General features: G+C 35.5%; 1 protein-coding gene across 5 annotated transcripts in view; it reads left to right on the forward strand.

Moving 5' to 3' along the window:
- The window catches only part of TAX1BP1 (Tax1 binding protein 1), a 54,755-nt gene that overhangs the window by 14,439 nt on the left and 15,027 nt on the right, over positions 1-25,289 (forward strand). For 3 of the 5 annotated variants that reach the window (XM_066319285.1, XM_066319312.1, XM_066319296.1), the window contains exons 3-10: positions 1,992-2,094; positions 5,566-5,753; positions 7,386-7,544; positions 18,234-18,382; positions 18,519-18,609; positions 19,805-19,990; positions 23,223-23,450; positions 24,765-24,911. In XM_066319285.1, coding sequence (XP_066175382.1) covers positions 1,992-2,094; positions 5,566-5,753; positions 7,386-7,544; positions 18,234-18,382; positions 18,519-18,609; positions 19,805-19,990; positions 23,223-23,450; positions 24,765-24,911 — 1,251 coding nt within the window. The remainder of the gene's footprint in view (positions 1-1,991; positions 2,095-5,565; positions 5,754-7,385; positions 7,545-18,233; positions 18,383-18,518; positions 18,610-19,804; positions 19,991-23,222; positions 23,451-24,764; positions 24,912-25,289) is intronic. The other 2 variants (XM_066319304.1, XM_066319323.1) reach the window with 2 other exon arrangements.

Genomic DNA, 25,289 nt, shown 5'->3' on the forward strand with positions numbered 1-25,289 from the left:
CTTTTACTGAGAAAAAATTGCTTTTAGTACCCTCAAGTTACTGGAAGAGTTTTCCTTGTTATTTCTGAGATATTTAACAGTGTGGGAATGACAACCCCAGGAAGTCTCCTTTCAACAGCTTTAAAAACTGCGTGATAGGACATATCGTAGAAATCTTCTTTGCTAAGAATAGGCCTAAGATGTGGCAGATGATTCTGTTCTAGTGGATGTGTTGAGCATTTGCACTGCTTCTCTTTAATGAGTGTTGCCTTGCAGAAGTGATTGAAAATGGGAATTTCATCTGGTTTCATTGTTGTTAATCTGTGTTTTTTTGAGATTATAAAAAAGGCTCCATCATCTTCAACATTAGTTTTTCCATACTTCTTAATATAAAGCGAATGGATATCTATGGGGTAATTTATTCAGATTTTTTTTATTACTGCTATGCATTAATGTGCATACATAAAATGTATGCCTCTATATGTATATAATTGCTGCTTTGCTATTGAATTACTTTCACCTCTGATGTTCTCTTTGCGTATCTATTCTCCTTTTTTTCTTTTTATTGAAAATTTCTTTAAAACTCCACCTATTGATGCTTTTAAAATACACTGCTGTAATGTATTCTTTATACAGGAAGACTTCTAAACTTGGAGTTTGGAAGTGTTACCTGTTGAAGCAGTGAAAATCATGATTGGTAACTTAATCTTTTCTTGGTCGTTGTGTGATTTTTGTGTTGTGGGTATTTTTGTTTTTTTCTTCTTCCTCTTGAAACACTGTTTTACCTGATAAAAATTGAGAAACAATTAATTTATTCCCTTTCCATATCTTAATTCTTCCATGATAGTATACTGAGTTAGTGATAAACTGTACGACACCTAGCATTTGACAAAGTTTTGGGTATTTTGTTTTTTGTTTTTTTGTTTATCAGTGGAATAAATCAAGTATATTTCTTCTTTTTCTTTACCATTATGCTGTTATTAGTATCCATTGCTTTACAGTAGTTGTTTTGGCTTTCTGGTTTAGTTGCATGTATTTCAAGCCTGTTTGGATATATGTGTTCAGAGGATGGACTCATAGGCTCATAGAATGGCCTGGGTTGGGAGGGATGTTAAAGAAGATGTAGTTTCAACCCTCCTGCCAAGGGCAGGGGCCTCTCTCACCAGACCTGGTTGCTCAGAGCTCCATCCAGCCTGGCCTTGAACACTGCCAGAGAGGGGCATCCACAGCTTCTCTCAGCAACCAGTGGCTCAATCCTGTAGAGAATTGCACTCCTAGGAAAACTCTGAAAGCAGAGTTTTATTGAAGTTAGCAGGAAGATTACACCGACTTAGCCGAGTTCTGTTTCCACGCAGATCTGGATTTTTTTCTTTGCAGACATAGCGTGTATGTATGACAGAATTAGCATTCCACTGAAATGCTGGTCTTTCGCATTGCAGAAGTTGTCAAAAAAATTCAAGTGTCAGTTGTGATCTTATCAGTAGCATAGAAAGCTTTTTCTTCCTCTCTTTTGTTTACTGATGAACCAATTGGACTGTGGACACAAGAATCAACATTGGCAGAACCTACACCAAGAAAATTTCACTATAAAATCAAGAATTAATCTTTCTGTATTTTCAATATAGGAAAGTGTATCTTTATAGGAAAAAAAATTAATGTACCAAATAATAGCTTAACATACAGTGAAAACTGTCTGGTATTTTACTTTATATAGACCCTTTTATTGCCTCAGACCCATTTACTGCCTCAGGTAACAAGCTTAATAAAATTAATGCTAAATCTTTGACATGCTTGTTAAAATATTCCTGATTTGTAAACATTGTTAGGTATCTTTTGATTGCATTTTGGAGCAGAAATATGCATATTACAGTATGTTGTAAAGGCCAGACAATGATATCTTAAATGTGTATATCAAATTCTTCTTCTATGTGTATAGCAAATTTCTTCTGTTTAATGTTTTCTCTTACTGTTTATTTTTTTAATTCTTTTTTGTTGTGGTTATTTAATTTTAGGTTGGTTGGAGTACTGCAAGAGATTATTACACATTTCTTTGGTCACCTATGCCAGAAAATTATGTGGAAGGATCAACTGTTAACTGTGTGCTGACTTTTCAAGGTGAGTATGAGGCAGTATCTATCTGTATTTTCCAGCCTACTCAGCTTTTTAAGTACTTTCCTGTTCATTTACGTGCTGAACATTGTATAACAGTTCTGGAGTTTAAAAAAGATAAATTGGAGGAGAATTTTCAACATTTCACTGTGGGAAGTTTAGTCTTATTTTAGATGTCAAGGAAAATTGTAAGGAAAAGTATGTGACTTAGTATGTTTTTTACATGGTAATGGCAGATATTCATGACTGATAGAGAAGCTCTGCTGGAAACTACTAAAAGAAAAGAAGTGACTTCATTTAATCATCAGATTAAAGGCTTTTTTAATCTTGGCCTCTCTTAGTGCAATTTATCTTTACATAGTCGTCAGTCTCTGGACTTTAAACATTATCAATGTAAAGTGATTGTTGTCAAAGAATAAATAGTGTAGATGATGGTTTCATGACGGTTTAGATTAGGGTTTCATGAAGGTTCAGAAAGGTCATAGAATTGCATGGGACGTTTTGTTGCAAGGAATTGATGGAAATGTCTGAAGCTTTTAAGGAAAGAATAAGTAACAAGCCAGAAAATGTTACACCACTGTACAAGTCTATAGTATGTATAACTATAATTTTCAAATTACAGTATCTATAGCTATAATTTTTAACAGGACCTGCATGTGGGTCAGTTATACCCTCTCTCTCCCCTTCGCAGTCTCAAAACAGGTCTAGTAAAGTGCAACAAAGGAGATCAAAAATTAAGAAGTAGCTTGTCTGTCAAGGTGTGGAGTTACAAAGATGAGAGCCACTCTTGTTAAGTAAAAAAAGGGACAATGGCTGTGAGAATGATGTGGGAGGTTTATGTCTGACATTAGGAGTAGCATTTTTAACATGAGGGAGAAAAGCAGCTCTTGAGCAGGTATCCTGGTTTGGAAGGATGAGAATTTCATACAGTTGTTTAGACACAGCCACAGTAATCTCAGGTGCTGACAACAGTCTGTTGAGTGGGAAATCTGACAAAGTGACCATCCAGACTTCCTTCTGCCAGGTTTTTCAGGCTGGGAAAGAGAAGTAATGTGAAGTGATTGATGTCTCTAAAATAAGGTACCCATGGCATGGGTAGATTAACCATTCTATATATCCAAATAAATAGGAACCACTGATGTAAGCTACCAAGTGACAAGTTCAAAATGGAGGTAGAGGTGACATTTTCTAACACAGTCAACATGCAGAGCTTGTCGCCACAGGACACAACAAATGTCAAAAAAATCTACACACATTCAAAATTTAACATGAAAAGAGCACCTCCAGTAAATTAATGCTTTTCTGCTTACAAACAGAATTTTATTTACAATCTTACCTTTTTTTTTACTACCCAGACTTGGCCTTAGTCTTTGTTCATGTGTGTGTTTATTGCTTAAAATATATTAAAAAATTAAATAATTGAAGTCTTGCAGTGATGACTCTATTAAAGCTGCAAGTAGTGATAGCTTTGAGTTTCAGTTCTTTCTCTATTTTGGTGCTTTCAATGATGATCATATCCACATGGTCTGATAACCTGGTAACCATTTTATAACCTTGAAGTTGATTCAAAAGTGTGTGTGCTCTGTAGAAACTGGAAGGAAATCATTAGTTTCTTTTACAGTTAACAAAGTTCACTGAATGAATGAAATTGGGTTGGACTGAAATGAAAAGTGATCTAGAAGAGGATAACTCTTCATGCCATTATCAGTCCTTTGTATGGAGAAGTTTTACCACACATAAAGAGACCAAGTATCTCTGTCCCATCTGTTAAATTCCATCCTGACAGACCTCCACTTTTATAAAGCTGCCAGATTGAATCTCCATTCAAACTGTCTCCTGGTTGCGTTTGGCAAGATATTTTAATGCTGCTGAGATGAGATCAGTAGAGCTTACAGGAGCTTAATTATCTGAGCTAAATAGTAAATGTTGTGCAGCATGTTAAATGTGGTTAGGGTTTTTTTATGAGCAAGTAGGTATACTGGATAAAAATAATCAGAAATCTGTTTCTCCAGTATATGTTAGACACAAGGAAAAAGACTTTCATTAGTTTTAAAATCGAGTTGTCTGAACCAGTATTAAAATGTGCCAAAGCAGCAATGTAGATTATTCTACATTTATTTCTGCATAGTTTCATCTTACTTAAGCACTGAATCAGATAAACTGAGCTGCAGTGCTATATAGGAAAGTGTAGCCAGGCCCAAAAGCATGAATCCTGATGTTTTGGGATTCAGATACTATTCCGTGAGAGATTGTTAATAAAGAATAAGACTAAAGGAAACATGAAGTTCTTGATACAACTGCTGTCTATACAGCAAATGTAATGTTTTACTATTTCTAGGAAAGGTAGCTAAGAGTACTGGAGAAAGACTTTCAGGAATATGGAATAGAAGTTGGTGAAAAGTTAATGGTAAAATTAGAAAGGGAGAAGATTGAAATGTGGTGAAATGAGAACTGAAATGGGTGACATCACCTGCTGGGCCGAGGGCTGAGTAAGTGTTCATTATGTTAGTATCACCCTCAGGCTGGCTATAGTATCTGAAAAGAAGTATTCTGAATAAAACTGGCTGGTTTTCTTGCCATTGAATTGGGCAAGGCATTGGTCTTGACTGTACTAATAAAGGTAAAATGTCAGTAGTTCTCAAAATGATTGTTTTAAATTCATAAATCTTACTGTGTGAATCCAGGTCATGCAAGAGGCTTGAAGCTTTAGCAGGCAACAGTTCAGTTGGATAGTCACACAGAAATTCTCAAATAATTTGCTTGCACCATGTACCATTACATAGCTTCAAGAAAGAGGATTTATTCTTACCTTGTCGAGTCTAGAAAAATTTGTTTCAATTTTAAAAAATAAGCTTTTTGTTAAACTCCAGGCTCTTCCCTTTTAGCTGGTGTCATTCATTCACAGCATTTCTGTGCTTTGGCATTGAAAATAGAAAAAAAAGATGTCTGTCCCACAAACCCCTCCCCCCGAAACAGCAACGACAAAACCCTATGTACAAACGGCACCTGGTGAAGTTGCAGATGTCTTGCCATTGCATATTATTTTGACTTTCTCTGTTGTATTTGGTTGTGTAGGTATTTCAAGGCCAAAAAATTACTTCCTCTCTGTTCTGTGGCTGTGCAGCAGTCACACAATAATGGGGTCATGATGCAACTTCATGGCATCTGTTTGCTAATGATTCTGTTTCATAAATGTATAAACAGCAGCTATTAATATATGTGAGGTGATGTGTACATATAGCAGCTATTGCCTAACACTGTTTAATTTTTGTCTTAAAGGCTGGTAGAAATTGCTGGGGGATGAAGGTTATTAAATAGGACGACTTTTTCTTTCTGCTGTTTTGGTGCTATATTTATGCCTTACTGAGGCAATGAGCATGAAATCTGTGAGTCAAACATGATGTGGTAATCTGTCTGCAGATGGAGACTTGTAAGCTTGTACAGAATATTTCTTCAAATGTGAATTTATTTTGATAGGATATTATCTACCAAATGATGATGGAGAGTTTTATCAGTTCTGTTACGTGACTTACAAAGGAGAAATCCGTGGAGCAAGCACACCTTTCCAGTTTCGTACCTCTTCTCCTGTTGAAGAATTGCTCACTATGGAAGATGAAGGAAACTCTGATATGTTAGTGGTGACCACAAAAGCTGGACTTCTTGAGGTTTGATACAAAAATTCTTAAAATGCTATTTCTTTAATACTATGTAGTGACAATCACAGATACTTAAGAAAAAAATAGTAGGAAAAGACCTGCATGTGTCTGTGTAATGTATCTATTTCTTGCTCATTCTGTAGTATTTGGTTGAGGTTAGAACATTTGCAGGTTAAACAAATTAAGATTTAAAAATGTATAGCACTAAGCATGGATTGGGAAACTCAAGAGTAGATATTGCCTGTCTCTCACATCTGTAGTCACCAACTAACTGGAGGGAGAGAAAGAAATTCTTTCTGTGAAATGATCCTTCTTGTAAGGAAAAAGAGTTATGGAACCAGGCTACTTTTATTTTTGCCCAAGTTAAGAGCCCTGGAGACTGAGCTGAGCAGGTGCCTAAGTATATTAGAGTAGCTCTTGTTTTATTTTAAGCCGTTTTCTGTGTTGTGTTCTTTGCTAGAGATGTGGTTAGACCTGTGTGTTTCTATCCAGAGTTAAGATGTTTTACATTTTACTTGTCGCTGTCTGTAGGCTGAACAATATTTAAACCCAAACAAATGGAAAAAGAAATCTAAACTAAGTTTTGTTCAAGTTTCTTCTTGGAAGATTGCTCAGTGCAGTTCTCTTATCTTGCCATCAGACATTTTATCCAGTTGTCAATTCCATCTAGGCACTTACGTGCTTGTATTGGATTCATGGTTTTCAAAGTTAAGGGGTAAGAGTTAGTAGAGAGACACATCTGGGATATTTGTGTTTTTCAGATCTGTAGTCATAGCACTAAAATTAAAGAAGTTTTCAAGTATTTTTTTATGATCTTCATTTATAGAACTGTAGAATGATTTGGGTTGGAAGGAACCATATAATGTCATCTACTCCAACCCCCTGCGGAGCGAGTAGGGATATCTTCAACTAGATGAGATTGCTCATAGCCCTGTCCAGCCTGACCTGCAACTTTTCCAAGGATGTTGCATCTCTGGGCAACCCTTTCTAGTGTTTCATCACCTTAATCATGAAAGTTTCTTCCTTATATCTAATCTGAATCTATCATCTTTTAGTTTAAAACCTTCATCCTTGTTACTACAGACCCTACTAAACAATCTACCCATCTTTTTTATAAGCTCCCTTTAAATATTTATTATTTATAAGCTCCCTTTAAGTAAGAAAGAGCACAGTTCATGTTCCAGGATTCCACACTTTTCAGGTGTTGGTGGGGTGTATGTGCATATTCATTTTTCTCAAGAAATTCCTCAAATACTGCTTTCGAGAGAATTTGTGTCTCTACAGTCAGATGTCATTTTTTCACTGAGCTGCCATCATCAGAATTAGCTCTTCCACAGTTCCTGTCACTTGGGAACAGTTAAAGGCACTTCATTTAAGTGCTTGAGGAGCAAAACTTGAGGATAAATCAGGTCACTGCAAGTATGCTATCTAATGGTAGTCTGGTACTATGCACTAAAAGCAATTAAACTTCAGAAATTTGAAAATAAGGGGAAAACTGTAGTAATCTAACCAGGGAACATACAATTTGTACTTCTGCTCAAACACTGGAGTAATTAGTTACCCACTTGTTAGATTAGAATGAAGGGGAGAAAAATTACCAAATCCCATGCTTTTTTTTTCTTCTTTCCTTTTTTTTTTCAGTTTAAAATTGAAAAAATAATTAAAGAAAAAGAAGAACTATTAAAGGTAACTTCTGTTCTGGAAAAGGAAACAACACAACTCAGAGATCAAGTTGAACAACTGGAAAAAGAACTTAACCATGAAAAGCAGAGATGTGAACAACTGCAAACAGAGCAAAAGGTTAGTTGTTTAACTGATTAAAGCTGACTCATGATGTCTGTATTACTGCTTTTTCAAGACCCAGTCAGACTGTGTGAACATCAGCTATCAAACCCCAGAGCAGTTAGACAGACATTTACACTAGCATAGGTCAGTTCCTATTAACCTCCTGCCACTATTCCTTTTATGTCGTAAAATGGCTAAAATATTTAAGCCTTTTGGTACCAGGCTTGGTAAGATAATCGATGACAACTGTTACCAGATGTTTGATACTTAACTGTGGAATTGATAGTGGAAAGTAGTTGATAATTTAAAGTTTGCTTACATAAATTTAAAATGGAGGAAAGCTTTTCAAAAAAAGGCTCTCCTTAGGGAATAACTACATAGAACACAGGCTATTACAAATGGTAAAAGTTCTGGTATGAAAATCAAAGATCAAAAGAGAATGCTTCTGCCAAGGTATGTAAAGAGTGAAAAGTAACTAGTAACTGACTTCTCTTAAAAGGTTTCACAATTCAAAGGGAAAAGAAGCATAAACTTAAAAATCTGTTTAAAGTGTTAATTAATAACGAAAATGTAAATGTAGCCTAAACCAAAGCCAGCTTAATTTGGAATTCTGTATGTGGTAGGGAGGAAATCTAATACTATAAAAAGAACACCAAGAAGTTGGACCTAATCTATTTTTAAGCTGCTGCTTTTTAAAAAACCCAACTTTTAGCAGATTAAAAACATATGGAAGGGAGGTGGTGACATGGACAAATTTGAAGTAATGAAACCTATATAATTTAGCTGTGGACAGCAGTTAATAGACTATTTCTAGGTACTAGTGTGTACATGTCAACAGTCCTGTGTCATACACCTTTAATAGGAATTTACTGAGAGAACTTGAAAACGTTAGTTCTTTTTAGTATACTTTTGAACAGTGAATGGAATTGACTAGAGGATTGGCTAAGGAAAAGAGAAAGGATAAGATGTTGTTTAGAAAGGTTTTTTCTATTAAAGAATAATTTTCATTTAATGTGCATGGGAGAACTAGCTTAAATCGGTGAAAGAATAGAAATTCACATTTCATGGATTTGCAGATCATAAGTTTGGTGGATAAATCTGAATGATCTACATTGATGTTTTTCATTGTCACTTGTGGCTCTTATTTAAAAAAATATTTGAAAGCAAGCTGTCAGTTCCAACCCATGTTAGCTTTAACATTCCATTTTAGAACAATTCGTGAAATGGGATACTTTCTTGCATTTTGAAGTGAACTTCTCTAATGCAAAATAGTTTTGCCTCTAAATTACCAGAATTTAGCAAATAGGGTTTAATTTCAGGAATGCTTGGATTTGTGGGGTTTTCTTCTGTCTCTTTTTTTTTGCTGCTATTATTGTTCTGCTTTGGCCTTGCATTTTCATGAAGAGAGAATGCAGTGTGACAAACTTCTCACTTGTATTTAGCTAGAAAGAGATGTCTAATCTGAAGCTGGTTGAACTCTTCACTTGGCTAAAATATGATGGAAGTTTTTATATTTAGGCTATTTTTTGGTCTCTAAGACTTCAGTGCTGTCTTATTTTATGTCTTCTATGTCCTGTTCTCTGTTTTTTTTAAAAAAGAAACTTATATGCTGAGTTGAAAAAGTATTCATTTTTTAATGTAAGTAAGCAGAATATAAATTGGGTGTTATTCCTTAAAATTAACTGAGCATGTACTACATCTGCTAAATCAGGTGCAGTGAGTTAACTTTTTAATCATGAGAAATACTAATAAGCAGTGTTTTATATGTGACTCTCCTGTCTTGAAGATTACTTGCTCTCCTTTCCTCCACACCCTAGTAAGTGAAATAGAGCAGTGGATCACAGGCTTATATAATTTATGTTTGCTGGGAATACATACAATACATTGATTTAAAGATTCCTGAGCAGCAGTGACACAGCACTCAGCTGGATTTCAGTACCTGGGTTTTATTTTTCTTGTGGCTTGTTTAAAAAATAAAGCATCAACCAAACCCAAGAATCCAAACAAAACAATCCACAAAACACCCCCTCTCCAGCTGACCACTAACACAGATCTTGCAAAACAGATCCTGAGCACAGCCCCCAGATAATCTAGTGCACTTTGTGTGATGTGAATAGTTGTTACGGGCAATAAGCCTAAGTAATGCACTAACTTGGATGTTTTTATATAAGACTACAGGGTATAATATTTGAAGTGATAAGTAATCAGAATGTATTTTTTTTTTTAATAACAGAATCTTAGTTAGTGTTGGTTAGTGTGAGCCAGGTTGTTTCAGCTTGGCTTATGGGATTTTTACCTTTTGAGTGGTTGTTTTAACTGTGTACTATGGGGGCTTTTTATTTTCTTCTTTTATTTCTAGTTCTCTTTTTTTTGTATACATGTGAATTTTTAGTTATGCTCTACAGACTTTTAATACATAAATAGGTAAAAAGTGAAAGTGAGTAATTTAAAAATGGTAGTTTTAAAAATCTTTAACTTTGGCAGAGGTTTGACTTTTTGGAATTCCACTTAAAACATCTTCCAGTATACTTCCATATTAATCTAATGAACGACAATTAATAAAACAAAATAGCCTATACAAAAAAATACCATTTTTGTATATATGAGATGTCATTGCCTTTGTAGTTTAAGGCAGCTATAATTGATCGAAATTTATTTCTGTTAAAAATACAGCGAAGCTAAATTGAACCTGTGTGCAGTCTCTTAAGAACGTACTATTTTTTTGTTTGTTTTTTCAAGTACTTCTGTTAGGAACTGCTCAATTCTGCTTGTGCAAAAATATTGCTCAGTATTTCTGCTTGTGCAAAAAGCCCTCAAAAAGCCCACAGTAGTACTAACTACTGTGTTTAAAAAGCAGTAATTGCATGTGCTAATGACGTGGATGCGTCTGTACAGACACATGTCATTGATCCTCACTGAGTGCAGAGCTCTTCATGGTGCCAGTGTTTTGGTGACTAATATTTACTTACTACATTTGTAATGTGATAAGGGAGCCCTGGAATTATGAACCCCTGAATGCATTATACTTGTCAATCTGCCTAATTTCCAAAAATCTTTAGTTCCTTTAGTGAAAATTATATGGATATCTCATTTCATGTGTTTTGTCTCTTGATCAAATCCATCATTAAGCTATGTTTTGGTTTTGTAATTGAATTGAACAGAGTGTGGATGATCTGGTTAGGGGTTGTAGTACATAAGTTATTTTACTGTGGTGCAGTGTAGCAGATAGGAGATGGGAAAGCTCCAACATCCTAATATGAAAATTCTTCCTTAAAAAACAGTTCTCTTAAAATCCCCTTTTAATTCATATTTATTCATATGCCTTTAAACTACTTTCTTCTTTTTGGTGTTGATTTTTGTCAGTATTTTGCTTTCAGAAATAGCTCAGAAGTGGTTTGGATCATTGAGAAATGCTTCTGTAGGAGCATTGCTTTCTTAAAATAGACAGGATAGTTGTAGACATGACAATGCCGCAGCTAATCCCAATTAGTGCTTCCCTCCTACTCCTGATTAAATGACCTCTCTTCACTCCTACAGAATTTTAAGCAGTGCAACTGGTGTCTTCTTTGTCTGCTTTTTGCCAGATTGGGGTATTTTGTAAGTGGTTGGGAAAAATATTAGGAAGAGAGAAGCTAAAAGTAGTGCAATCAATGTTTTAAGAACATGGTGTACTAAACAATCTATTCAGGTGTAATACAATCAGTGCTCCATGAAAGCTTAACTTTTGGACTCTATACATATTGAAAAGATTCCAATTTTATGAGTTTTACTAATAGGAGAGTTCCTGTGTTTGTGGCACTTGAAATTAATGGCTACAGCAGACTTTGGTTTCCTAAGGTGCCCTTGCTGTTCAGGAGATAAACAGTTTTGTGTTGCCTTCTTACAAGGTAGCCATGTTATTTCCTACTAAAGGCAGAAGGAGTAAATGCATTCAAGACATAAAGTGCTATTATAGTTCTTGAAACATATCTTCTTGTAACACCTTACTGCACTCTAAGTCACTACTTGTGCCTAAAGGCTTTTGGTTTTTTAGATTTGGTTAATTTTTTTAATGCTTTTTCACGTTAATAGAAAACAATTTCTATTCAACACATGAATAATTCTGCAGACAATATTTTTTCTTGTTGTAATTGCCACAATCACAGAAAAAAAAATATTTGCAAGACACACAGCTCAGCATTAGTCAATGTTTGAACTCACAGGGAACATGCTCTCCAGTCCCAGTTATTTAGTGTGTACTTATGGTTTATTACCACTAAGTTGTGTTAATAACCCCACCGTGCCAAAGTTTGAGATACTGTTAAGATGAGGCACAAATTCAGTCTTTATTTCTTTTAGGTTGATCTTTTTCCTTGTATCCAAGGCCTGCTTAAAACAGTATGTAGTTGTACTGACAAAATCAGTGTAGAAGGGGTGTAAGGGACCTTTCCTTTTCCCGCCCCCAGCATGAGAATTTCCTGCACCCCTCTTTTAGCCTTTGGAAAAGGGCTTGCCATATTTTCAGTTAGAGGAAAACATAGTATTCCTTTGCAGCAGTATTCATGTCAGTTAAACCATTCCTACTCCCCCCCCCGCAGATGACATTAAAAATAGTTGCTACTGGGTGTGAAGATTTAACTTAATCTGTTACTACTCTCTGTGTGGGAATTCAGAGTAAATGTGAAATTATTGGAAATGTTTCAGAAATGTCACATCTTTTTCTTACAACCTTATGTTAGTGTTTCAGAGTTAATCTGTTTTTGCTAGGGTGATGTTCCCTGGTGGCATACTTCTGTTTAGGATCAGGCTATATATACACCTTGCAACTCTAGCAATATAACACTGTTAAAATAATGATGTACACTATTATTTTGCTTAAGAAGATGGCACATTATGCGTGGTTGCCAGAAATGGTTCAGGTTGCTTTTCATATTTCAACTTTTCCTGTGGTTTACTTTCCTAAACTGGTACATAATCAGTGTGTTGAATAACATTATTATACTGCTTTTAGCTGAATATATTTTGCTTTTTTAAAAATTGAACGAAACAAAAACCAAAGTCTTAGTATGTTTTTATTTAGAAAACAATAATACAAATATTTCTAATCTCTGTCTTAGACATTATGACTATAAACTGTAAATAGCTTTGTCCATAATAAGAGTGCTTGCTTTTTGGTCTTTGTGTTCCCAGTTTTGTGTATGCTTAAACTGTGTGTAAGGTTTGGGGCAGCAGCGCACTTGCCTACTGTTCTAAGAATCAGTTTTACTGTGCTGAAGAAGAAAAGCATGTTGTAGTCATTGTGTGTTTTTCATCAGTCATTTCTTTGATACTCTGCAACCATTCAATTTTATGAACACTTGGTTTTGTGCTTTTGCAGAGAGCAGAGCTTGCAAAAGATGGTTTTGCAGTCATTGGTCTCCCTCTAGTGGGAAGAGGGAACTTCTGAATTGATTTCTTTAGTGTGACAGCAGTGACAAGTCTCATTCCTCTGGCATTAGTTTCTATATTTAACTTGAGTCAGAAGCAGTGGAGTTGAAGACTGCCTGTTCATCCTTTGGTCTTGTGAACATTTGAATAGTGTGACAGTGCTGGCATAAATTGAGGCAAAAGAGAATTTACTGACTTGATAAACTTGTTCTTTCATGCTTTTTGTAAATTAAGTTTACCATTTGACTTTAAAAAGTGGGCTTATTCATCTATCTGATGGGGAATTTTGATAAGGCATCCATGTAAATTCACGTTCTACCTGCACAGTACCTTTATTTATTGAAGAATTTTATTCACATATCAGGAGTTCATTTAAGCTGGCTTCTGATGCCATTTTATAAGGAGAATTTCTCTGCTTAGTGAAAAAACCACTGTTGTTCAGTGTGACATATCAGTGGTATGAGTAAGTAGTAAAAGTGCCCAGTTCAGCCTATGTGCATAGAAGTAAATCAGTTGTTTTTTTCAGTGTCTCTTTAGACCAGGGTCTGTTCATACTGTTCATGTGTGCTGCATGTGTGAAAATCTCATGGTCAGGAAAACGCATTGTTTTAGGAAAAAAACCCTCCCAAAATCTAAGTAACAACAAACTGTCCAAAAGGCAAAACCCCAAACACCAAGCAAAAAACTGCCCCGTAGCCCAAAAAGCAAATCTCCCCTCCAGTTTCATTTAATTTTAGATACAAATTAAACACTCTGAATTTATTCAGGTTAGTACCAGCAATTACAGCACCCTTGGGTACTATAAACATCATATGAAGAGAAAACCCTGTTTCATGGGTTTTTTTGACTGTTCTGAGTATGAATATTTCTTAAACTGGGCAATGAAAATTATTTCACTGGAAAATTAAATAGTAACTTGAGATATTCTATAATTCAGAGAATGTATTCATGAAAATGACTGCAAAATCAATAGTTTAGATTGAAATTATAGCATGTTTTGAGAAATTAACATTCTGACATGTAAATACATGCTGCAAAATCATAGTGTGTGTAAAGGCTTCAGCTGCCTCCTGCAAAAACTTGCATGTTTGTAATCTTCATGACAGTAATTGAATGATTTATGTAACTTAGATGAACTCTTACAGGCTTAGACCATAGTTTTGATCACTTTTACGATGTTAAAGTACTACCACTGTGACATCTTAGATTTTCAAAATTGACTGCAGTGTTTTAAGTCATAGTCATGAGGATAAAAGCTTAATGTCATTGAAGTTATTTGGACTTGATTTGCTGTTTTACTTTACTGAATGCTTACCTTTTTTGTAGAAAGAAAAATTTCAACTTGATGTTTCCTTTCAGAATTTTCATGTCGTGTTACGGGCAGACTCAGACTTTGCACTGGCTGCAGTGGTGCTATGTTGTCTTCAGAGGTCTTTTAGACAGAGTATGATGTCAGCCAAGTGTTTTACATGATTCTGTTGGAGCTGCTGTGATGTCAGTGGGATAAAGAGAAGGCTCCTGCAGATAATTGCTCTAAAGCCCCTAAATTCTCTGTAGGATATCAAGTGTAATAGTTTCTCTGACATTAAATTACATCCAGATATATCAATCCAGCTGGAAGGTGGTGCTGCTCTTTTTTTTTTTTTTTTTTTTTTCCTTTAATTTGTTCATTTGATTTTTGTTTTTTCTCATTTTTGTTTTTAAATAGATTGCTTTCTATTTAGGGATTTGACTTCTTCCATGTGAGCTGCATAGCTAATTTTTAGCTTTTCACCCTTCATTACACTGTATGCATTCTCTAAAAAGTAAAAAAAGACTGTAGATACTAGGTGTTAATCAAAAGTGAATGCTTTAGGTGTGGGATGACTTTGAAAAGGTTGGTAGGGAGTTCTACACGTTATGGATAGGGAAGATGAAGCATAAAAAACCACACAGACCATTGCCATACTGCAAGATGTCATGTCTGGAAATAGTCTTAGATTGTATTTTTCAAGTATTTTCTTTTGTCTGCTGAATTTCTCTCTGCCTTCAGTGTGTTTGAAAAATCTATTGTATGTGCTGATCATAGGAGAGATGTCTGTACCATTGCATTAACCAAACTGTGCTCAGCAGTGTTTTACTGATGTTGTAAAAATCTATCAGAAGTAAGAAATAAGTAGGAAAAGTGTGCTGTTCTTCATTGTTGAACATGTGGATTTTTGCCATAATTTTCTCTTACAAAAATGAGAATTTAGAAGCATTATGGCTATTCCATTCTCAAATGAAAGATTATTAGTCCTTTTGCAGCAGGAATTTATTTATGAAATGGATTTTTAATGTGTTTCAAGGATGACCCCAGGCATGATCTTTGCATATCCTTTAGATAGAGCTTGTAATAGATTTATGAGGACAGTGTTGCATGGAATTACAGTAAAATTAATTTTTAAAATAATCGGTCTTAAATCTTCTGCCATTTTAGAATAGTAGTAAAGATTTTGGGACTCCCATATTTCTTCTTCTTCCCTATCTGTAGGTACATCAAGATTTTCAAAGTGGAATTTTGATTCTAGGGAAATTCACCTAACAACTCACTGAATTTTTGTTGTTTCATTTTAACTAATGAGACTCCTAATAGTTACAGGAATTTTTGTTCTGATAACTACTTCTTTTGCAGCAGTAAAGCTGATTAAAGTAATTTCTGGTTGCTTGCTCTTGATCCTTGTGGTGCAGTTTACTTCCCACTTCCACCCTTTTGGCTATTGCAACTCTAGGGAATGAGATTGGGGGAGCTGCATTTATAAGTGGATTAAAAATAACCTTTAAAATTTTGGGTGTTTTTAAACCAGTTCATTAAAATTATTCATGTTCTTGCTGTGCTTTTTTTATTCCTCTGTTAAGAAGGTGGAAGAAAATGATATAATATTGGTAGTTGTAGTGGATAAGATAAATGAATTAAACCGATGATTATAGAAAATTACCTTTTTTGTAAGAGGCGTTGTACATTAATTTGATGTGTTTATTATATTCTTCCCCTTTAGACTCTTTCTAAACACAGTTGACTTTACCTGTAAAGGAGTCTAAGAGCACTCAGTTTAAATTTTACAGGCTCTGAAACCACTGTAACCAGTGTGTGGAACGGGATTGCTGCATCTAAATTGAATTATGAAGAATTCTGTAAAATAACAAGTCGTCTCTACAAATTAATTATTTTTTTTCTTTAAAAACTGTAGGCTTTAGTTGTATCTAAACAACTTTATTAGGTGAGAATCTGTTAAGTATGGAACTTTTACATTTTAGTGCCATGTCCCTTTAGAATAACTAGCAAAGCAGCATCAATTGTAATGCTGTTAGTGGAGAGAATTTTTTTCAGGCTATTAATTCCTTTTAATATATGTTACCTTTGGCAGCCTGTTTGAACTGTTTGTACAGTTTGTATATATAATGTATCAGATTAAATTCTTTTGAAGGCACTTGGGTTACAACAGTTACAGTTATACCAAAGTGGTGTTTAGAGAAAACACAGATATGCATTGAAATAGACTTTTTACTATACTAGGCTTTCAAAACAGGGGCAAGTAATTAGTCTCCACTGCACTAGGGGAGGACAAGCAGTTATAGAGTGTGTTGTTGCTGCTGGTTATACAGCAAGTTTTATTTGGAATACTGACTTTAATTAAAATATCCTGCCCTCATTACACCAAGTACATATATTTTTGGTTGCAAGAAGCTGATAGGTCTTCAGAAATAAAGACCTTATGAAAGTTGTGGGTTATCTTCTCCAGTGCTGTTTTTTAAAAAAGATGGCACATTCATGATCCCTTAAAATTCTTTTTTTATATTAAGACACAAGAAAGCCATTTAGAGTTTAAATAGTTGTAATATATTAGTCCTTTTCTTTTGTATAGCGTATATAGCAAAAATAAAAATCTACATGCTGGTTTAGTGTGTTGCAAGTGAGTGAGTCATCAGATATATTTGCCACTCCTCAATTCAATACTGCCTACCTCTCAAACTGTCCCCCCCCCCCAAAAAAAAATCATAATCCTCAAACTTCTGTTTAGTTGCTTGTAAAAGTGGGCCTTAATTATACTTGTGAACAGTGTATCTTGACAATTAATGACTAAAACCAGTCCTCATTATATTTTATTGTACTTAAAACATTGTTTGTTAGGTTGGAATTTGGCCAGTAGGGGTTCTTCGTAAAGTCTGGTTGATGTGTTTCTCTTGATGTAACAGTACAGTCTTATTTCAGGGCATTGAGCTTTGTTTAGAAATGAATGGATGAATCAGTGCTTTACTCTTCCAAATCTAGAGCAGAAAGACAAATTGTACCATAGTATCTACACAAGCACTTCTAAAGTCGTGCTGTAGTTAAGTATGTTGGTCAGTCAGTCTTGACCTTGTTTTACACTTTGATTCATATCACTGTCATGGTTGATAATAAGTTGAGAAATTTTTTTATATCAGAAAAAGGTGACATTATCTCAGTATATGTGATTACTTGGGTGTTATTTATTTTTTCAAGCAAGTAGTTATGTTGATAAAAAACACTTTCAGGCTTATTTAAGATAGTGTGACTTTAAATGGCTGTTTTACTGTGGTGGAGATGGCATTTAGCTGTCCACTGCCTTAGAACAGTTTGGACATTACTGTGATGCGATAATGCAATACTTAAAACGATTTCCCATCTTGTATTTGTCAGTTTTCTGACAAAAGAATCTGTTTTGGGTATTGTCATCAGCTTCCAATATCCAAGACAAATCCCACAATGGTCGCATGATCCTCCTTGAGCTATCTGAGACCTTCTATATGTTGTAGCTAGGAGAATGTCATGTAGCGACCAGCTCTAAATCAGAATTTTGTTTTGTTTTGGTTTTTTTTTCCCTTTTGCCTGCAGTTGTCTTTATTGTGGCTTGTTTCTGTAGTGTAACTGTCTGGAAACATGCAAGCTCTTCTTCTTTTTAAGTAACAGCAGGTAAAAAGAGAAAGAAAAGTTTTTGTTTCCTGAGCTACACAGTCAGTGGTTTGTTTGTGAAAAGGAAATAATGTGTTTATCCTGTACACTGAAGTCTTTGGTAGGCTCTGAGTAACTGAATGCTTGTGCCCAAACAAACTCCATATTGACTTCTTATTAATATTTGAACTGTGCATAACAATATTCTATGTGTATTTATTTACATATACTTGAAATGGACTTGTTTTACATTTTAAGGAAGAGAAGAAACCTGATGGCCAAATTTTGGCATTAATTCATATAGCATGTCTTACTTCTGAAGAATCACATTCTTAAATGACATCTATTTGCAATTTTTTTAAAAGGAAAATATTCAAACATCAGAAGCTTTTAAAAGGGAAAATAATGATTTGAAGAAGAAGCATGATGAAGCTGCTTCAAAAGTTCTCCAGCTTGAGGAAGATATCATGACTGTTACTCAGAAAGCCATTGCAAAAGAAACTGAGTTAGACAGGTAATTATTCTTTTGTTGTTTGCCTTCCTTATTTTACTTTTTTCCCCCAAAGGTGTTTTTTTAGACTAATATTTTTATTATATGTATGGATTTTCTTTATTAATAGTTCTGTACCATTAATTTTTCAATGTTTTAGTCTGAAGGACAAACTGAAGAAAGTGATGCTTGAGAAGGAGCAACTTGAATGTGTGTTAAAGACAGAAAAGGATGAAAAGGAACTTTATAAGGTAACTTCATTACTTGTACCTGTATACACTGGAATGAAGCTATTTGAAATAAAGGTAATAATGTTTTATGGAGAAGTCTAATAAATTGAATTTGTTAAGGAAACATGGAAATGAGTAACTCCTGTGAACATATCTTTAAGATAGTTACAGATGTTCTCATATAAAAAATGAATGAGGAAAACAGCATCTGAATTCAAACATGGTATAAAAAGGTCTCTAAGAAGGAGAACGAATCGCCAATTTGTTAAAGCTCAGACACAGTAACAAAAAATAATAGATTCTAGTGAGAAAATTCTTTAGTTATACAGTGCATCACCCAGTAACTGATCATCTTTAACATACTTTTTCATAACTAAAACACTTCTTAGTAATTTAAATTCTCTCCCTGTTTGTTTTTTAAATTCCTCTTCTGAGCCTTGTGTATAACACTGAGAATCTTTAGTAGGTTCTCTGCTGCATTGGTTTTTACTAGCATGGCTGATTTCTTTTGAGAGACACTCGTATATAGAATAAAATACACTGCCATCCTTCCTTCCCCCAAAGCAGAAAAAACTTTATATGCTAAAATAATGAAATCCTTAGGTTGTGTGTATTTAAAGATTATTTAGATCAAGTGTATTTCAAAGATTATTTCTGTTCCTAGATTATAAAATCTCAAAGCATCTTTTACAAGCATGGAATCCCTTTGTAAATAACGCAAATGTTCTGGTCTGAGTGGAAAACAGTTGAGTGCAGGAGCTATTTTGCATTATTGTAGGCAGAGTTGTTAAAAGTAGTTTGCTGTCGTTGAAAATGAATATTCCTGATGTAGACCTGTTTGTTAGATGACTGTGGCAGTTACTACTAGAAGTTTAATTCCTCTTTAGTTTTCTTCTTTCTTTTGCTTGTCCTTAGTTGTCCAGCATTTGTGAAGAGAGGAGTGAGTCCTGAATAACTTAATTTGATGCGGAGAGAAATTAGGGCTTTAACTTCTAACTGTAGAGTGGAGCTGTTGTTAGGTGACCATACTGAAAGAGTTCCAGCCAGAAAGTTTGGGCTGGAGGGCAGTGGTAATATAATTTTTTTTTTTTCTCTTTACCAGTTCTAATATGCCTCAAGTTAGAATAAATTAGAATTTAGTGAGCACATAAATAGGCAGGTGAACAGTAGTTCTCCTAACGTGGAAGAAGTTTGACATGTTTTAGCATCATTGCAGATACACTTGAAGAATACAGAAATAGAAAACAGCAAACTAGTAAAAGAAATCCAGACGTTTAAGAATTTGGATGCAAACAAAGAAAACATGATATCGTATTATAAAGAGGAGGTTGGCAGATTACAGCTATTAATAGCTGAAAAAGAAAATGCGAAGAAAGCTTTTTTGCACTCCTCATCAAACAAGGTAAGCAGCACTGATATAATTGGCCTGATATGAATAAACATATTTAATATTGTGTGTGCTTGACAAGAGAAAGGAAGAAGTTGAAGAAATCATCAGGATATAGGCTAAGAGGCATGAGGATTATAGTGTTCTCTGTAGATGCAGAAAATGGTGAAAAGACTGAGATATGTCCTAGTTTTGCACCTTTTGAGCTTGTCGAGGTGTCACGTGATTAACTGAGATTAACTATGTGTGGAAAGGTGATCTTCAGTCCAGTAAAACTGGTGTGCTCCTGCATTGCTTTTGGCTTCATGAAAAAGGAAAGGAGGTTGAGGAAAAAGTTTGTAGTGCAGCTGTGTTGACACTGTAGAGGATGATGGAGAAGAAAAGAGGAGACATGGAATGATTGCTGAAGGACTCGTTAGGTGAATATACTATCAAGCTACAATGCTGACTGAGAGCTCTGCAGTGACAGTAGGGTTTCCAAGGAAGTGGTGCCTTACTATGCCTTGTGGCAGCACTGTGGTTAGCAAGCAGTGTGGTGTAACAGGAGAGTGAAATTGCTGAAGAACTCATATTTATACTGTCTGTGGCCCACAGAAGTGGGGTTACTTCAGACTTATTTCTAACTGGGTGCTATGGATATCTGTATTTGGTTTGTATGGGTTTTGGTAGGGGAGTGGCTTCTGTGAGAAGCTGCCAGAAGCTTCCCCTGAGAGCCAATTCCAGCCATGCCTGACAGCCAATGCCAGCAGGCTCCGAGATGGACCTACCAGTGGCCAAGGTTGAGTCTATGGCAGATGATGGTAGCACCTCTGGGGTAACAGATTAAAGAAGGGTGTGGGAGAGGATGAGACTGTGTGAGAGGAATTGCAGCTGAAGAGAAGAGTGAGAATGAGAGAAAGAACTCTGCAGACATTAGGATCAGCGAAGGAAGGCAAAAGGTTCCAGGTGCTGGAGCAAGGATTCCTCTGCAGCTCATGATGAAGCCTCCTGCAGCCTGTGGAGGACCTCATGCTTGAGCAGATGAATGTGCCTGAAAGAGGCTGTGACTCTGTGGGAAGCCTGGAGTGGAGCAGGGTTGCTGGCAAGGACCTGTGACCTCTACAGGGGACCTGTGCTGGAGCTGTTTGTTCCTGAAGTACTGCACCCCATGAATGAGATCCTATACTGGAAGAGTTCATGCAGAACTGCAGCCTGTGGGAAGAACATGGGTTGGCGACGTTTGTGGAGGAGTGCCTCCCATGGGAGGGACCCCACACTGGAGCAGAGGGGGAGAGTGAGGAGTCCTCCGCCTGAGAAGGAAGGAGTAGCAATGACAACGTGCGATGAACTGACTGCAGCCTCCATTCCCCATCCTGGCAATGCTGCTGGAGGAGAGGAGATAAGAGAATTTGGGAGTGAAGTTGAACCTGAAAAGAGTGGTTGGGTGAATGTGTTTGTTAAGACTTGGTTTTATTTTTCATTATCCTATTCTGATTTGACTGGTAATAAATTGTATTAGTTTTCGCCCCAAGCTGAGTCTGGTTTTGCCCATGACAGTAATTGCTAAGTGATCTCTCCCTCTCCTCATCACAACCTACAAGCCTTTTTTTATATTCTCTGCCTTGTCCAGCTGAGGAAGGGAATGGTGGAGTGGCTTTGGTGGGCACCAGGCATCCAGCCAGGATAAACCCACAGTTTAACCATTAGGTGTTTTTATTTATATGCATCATCCTGTTCCATTTCATCCAAAAGAAATGCAGTTTCTGTGCCCTGAGATTGTTCTCTGATCTGCAGTGTGATAGGCAATAATGAAATCAACTTAGAGTTTTGCTTTACAAATGTGCAGTTGATCCAAATTAGAGAGTCAGTTTAGACATAGCCTTTGAGGTCAGCATGGAGAAGTTGGATTATGCAGGCATCTTTCTTGTGTATCTTGCCAATCTTCCCACTGAAAAGTAACTTGGATCTCAAAAGTCTAGAAATTGTCTTAAAGTATTATGAGTTACGAATATAATACCTAAGTGGAAAAGTAGTGCTGTTGAGAATGGGCATAGAGTTTAAAAAGGGCATACAATCTTGCTTTAAGTTAGTTACATCTAAAGATGTAACTACATATTTATTCTCTTTACTGCTGTTTTGTTTCTGAATGTGTTAAATTACTACTGTGTTTTATTTTGAAGGGAGTGAATGTGTGTCAGTACTGAAGCAACCAAACGTTGCTTCAGTACTGACACACATTTATGTCATTTATTAATCTTAAAGTGCTTTTGATGTTTCTGGTGGGATCATTAATAGCTTTATATCTCACACTGTGAAACTGCAGGTATTTTCTGAAAAATGTTACCAATGTATCACGTGCTGTAAAAATAGCTAGGAGACAGGATTTCAGGGTGTTTACTTGTCTATCCATCTTCATAAATGGTTACAAAATGTATTAGTATTCCTCTGGACTTAAGTGATGTTAGAAAAATTAACAAATAATGGACTAGAGATAGCTGAATTTACATCTGGACTCAAGAATAAGAGATTATTATACCATCAGGGAGTCCAGAGGTGATGACTATTTTATAGAGATGCTTCTTTAAAAAGAAAATAATTTTTTTTTTGTAATCCTGGCCTTCTCTGAAGAGTGAGAGGCTGATAGTTCAGCTTGGTCAGTTGGCTCTTGGGTTGCCCTGTGTGCTTAGTGCTACATGCTGCAGCTTGCTCTTCATTACTATTTGTTCTCTCTTCCCTCTGGAAAGCTTCATGTGCAAGTTCTTCGGAAATAGAGCTGTGAAAAAAAACATCCCAAAGCTGCTTTACAGTGTTTGACATCAGCCAGTTGTAGGCACTTGTAAAACCTCTTGCTCTGTTGTTACCTTCAATGTGTTTCTGTGGGAAGAACTTTGCTTTTGATGCTGGAGTTCTACAGTGATAAGAACGGAGATGTGGGAAACAGACTTTTTTGTTCGTACATTTAAAACTGAAGCTGAAATTCCTGCAAAAAATCCAGAATTGAAACTTCTATTTCATAGTGATACTATTTTGCTATGAAGTAAAGTTTGCCTTTATTTTATAGTGAAATAAACTTGCACATTATTGCTGGCAAAGAAGACAAGTGGGGAAAATAGTACTTGTGTACTGACTTCTTGATTTAGTAGTTTTGCTAAAGCCATTAGGAGAACTTGGCTTTTCTTTCAGATGTTTTTAATCCCAATACCAACCTTTATTTAAGCTTTAAATTAAAAAAAATCATGAATTCTCTTAAATCTCTTCTCTTTCCTAGGATGAGGCAAGTATTTTGAAAGAGCAGCTTCGGAAAGCTGAAGATCAAATTCAGGCTAGCAAACAAGAAGCTGTTCTAATGTCGAAAGAGCTGAGTGATGCAGTAAACGTGCGGGACAAGACAATGGCAGATCTTCACAGTGCACGTCTGGAAAATGAGAAATTCAAAAAGCAACTTGCTGAAGCTTTAGCTGAACTCATAAAAATCACAGCTTTGAAAAATGAACAGGTAAATTGTCAGTATTTAGTATTGAAGTTATCTGTATTTATAAAATCTTTACTGAAGCTTTACTGAAGATGGGGAATAAAATAGATTTTTGGATGATTAGTGCAAATAATTATCAAATTCTCTTTCAGCATTCTATATACTACCTTAAATCAAGTGCATGTTAGTTGATCTGGAGGTTTGTTCAGAAAGGAGCTTTCTGCTATATACTCGCATCTACTTTTCCCCACATTATTTTCACAGAATAATGCAGTATTTATCTATGTTATTTTGAATCTTCTCCCTGTCTTAATTCTGTTAAGTGAGCCACAATAGCATTAAAAATTCGTTCAAATAAGAAAATGTATTGCTAGAAACTTGGGTTATTTTACAATGTTCTTTTCTCATTTATAGATTCTCTCTGAATTCTTTTAAGTCCTTCCAGTATTTGTGATCAAAGTTAATTTGCTTCAAGTACTTAAAAGTAGAAAAATATTAATGTAATGGTAAATGTCTTGACCTTAGTCTTGGATAAAAATATAGTGAGTATGTTTCATTGTTTTGATTAAAGTGAGCTTTATCAAGGGTCTTCAGTGACTGCAACTGTATTGCATTTATTTGCTACTAGGATTACTGTAATGGTGTAACTGTTTGAAGAAAATATATTGAGCTGAACACAATTAAAATAGTAATGGAATATTAGAACACTCAGAAGATTTATTGTATTTAAAATGTCAAAGAATTGCATGGGTTTTTTACCCCTAAGAGTTTCAGTTGTATATGCTGTCTTTTGAAATGCGTCTTGAAAGAAGTAGGAAGTCATGTGAATGCCTCAAGTTACCAGAAAGCATCTGAGCATGGCCTCTGTTTGGTTGTCTGATGTGGTTTTTGTAGCTTGTGTATCAGTGTTGCGGCTCAGTGGAGCCACTCCCAGGTGAAATCTAGTGACTGTGAGGGAATAATTGTGCACTTCTGCTATGTGGCTATACTTGTGCTGGAACATCCCCTGGAAGGTGTTCAGACTTTTCCTATACATTTGGACTTTAGATACACATTAATGAGCCCATAAAATAAGAAACTCCTTTACCTGCTTCTGGTATTATACCAGTGCCTGTTTATGTCCCTCAGTGTGTCCTGCTTGGAATAGAGTTCAGCACATATTCTGCTTCTCTCTGTGCTCTACTTGCTTGTGCTACTCCTTTCTTTCCCACAAAGAAAATAGGAGCTACAGTACTTACATGGAGCATTATGCTTTTTTAATTGAAAAAAGACTTTTTGGGAAATAGTGATATTTGAACAAAAGGGAGAACAGTTTCTATTTTTTTTTTTTTTTTTAAGGAAGCTTCAAATGCCGTGGAGCAGGAACTGCGCAGGGAAGTTGAAGATCTGAAGCTTCGTCTACAAATGGCTGCTGACCATTACAAGGAAAAATTCAAAGAATGTCAAAAACTTCAAAAACAAGTAAACAAGTTTACAGAACAGTCAGTAAGTAGAATAGGATAAATTGCACTTGCTTTTTTTGGTAACATTTCAACAACAATTTAATTCCTTTCTGTGAAAAGTAATGCTTTTAAAAGATGAAAATTTGTGGTAAGCAATGACTCTTTACCATTTTCTTTCACAAACCTGTTTGTAAAATTACTTCTATTGTTCTTCTATGATTACTTCTATGATTCTTCTATTACTTCTAGTAGATTTTAGGAAGTTGTCCAAACCAAGCATAGAATTTATAGTAGCTGGTGTAGAAGCCTAGTAGAGTTTGGATAAACCTAAAAAGCATTACATTATTCAAGGCAGAATTTTGAAACTGAAGCTGGGAAAATCCATAATTTTTACCTCTATTCAGGACCACCACAAAAAAGC

The sequence above is a fragment of the Sylvia atricapilla genome, chromosome 1 (genome assembly GCF_009819655.1).
Source record: "Sylvia atricapilla isolate bSylAtr1 chromosome 1, bSylAtr1.pri, whole genome shotgun sequence".
NCBI classification, from domain to species: domain Eukaryota; kingdom Metazoa; phylum Chordata; class Aves; order Passeriformes; family Sylviidae; genus Sylvia; species Sylvia atricapilla.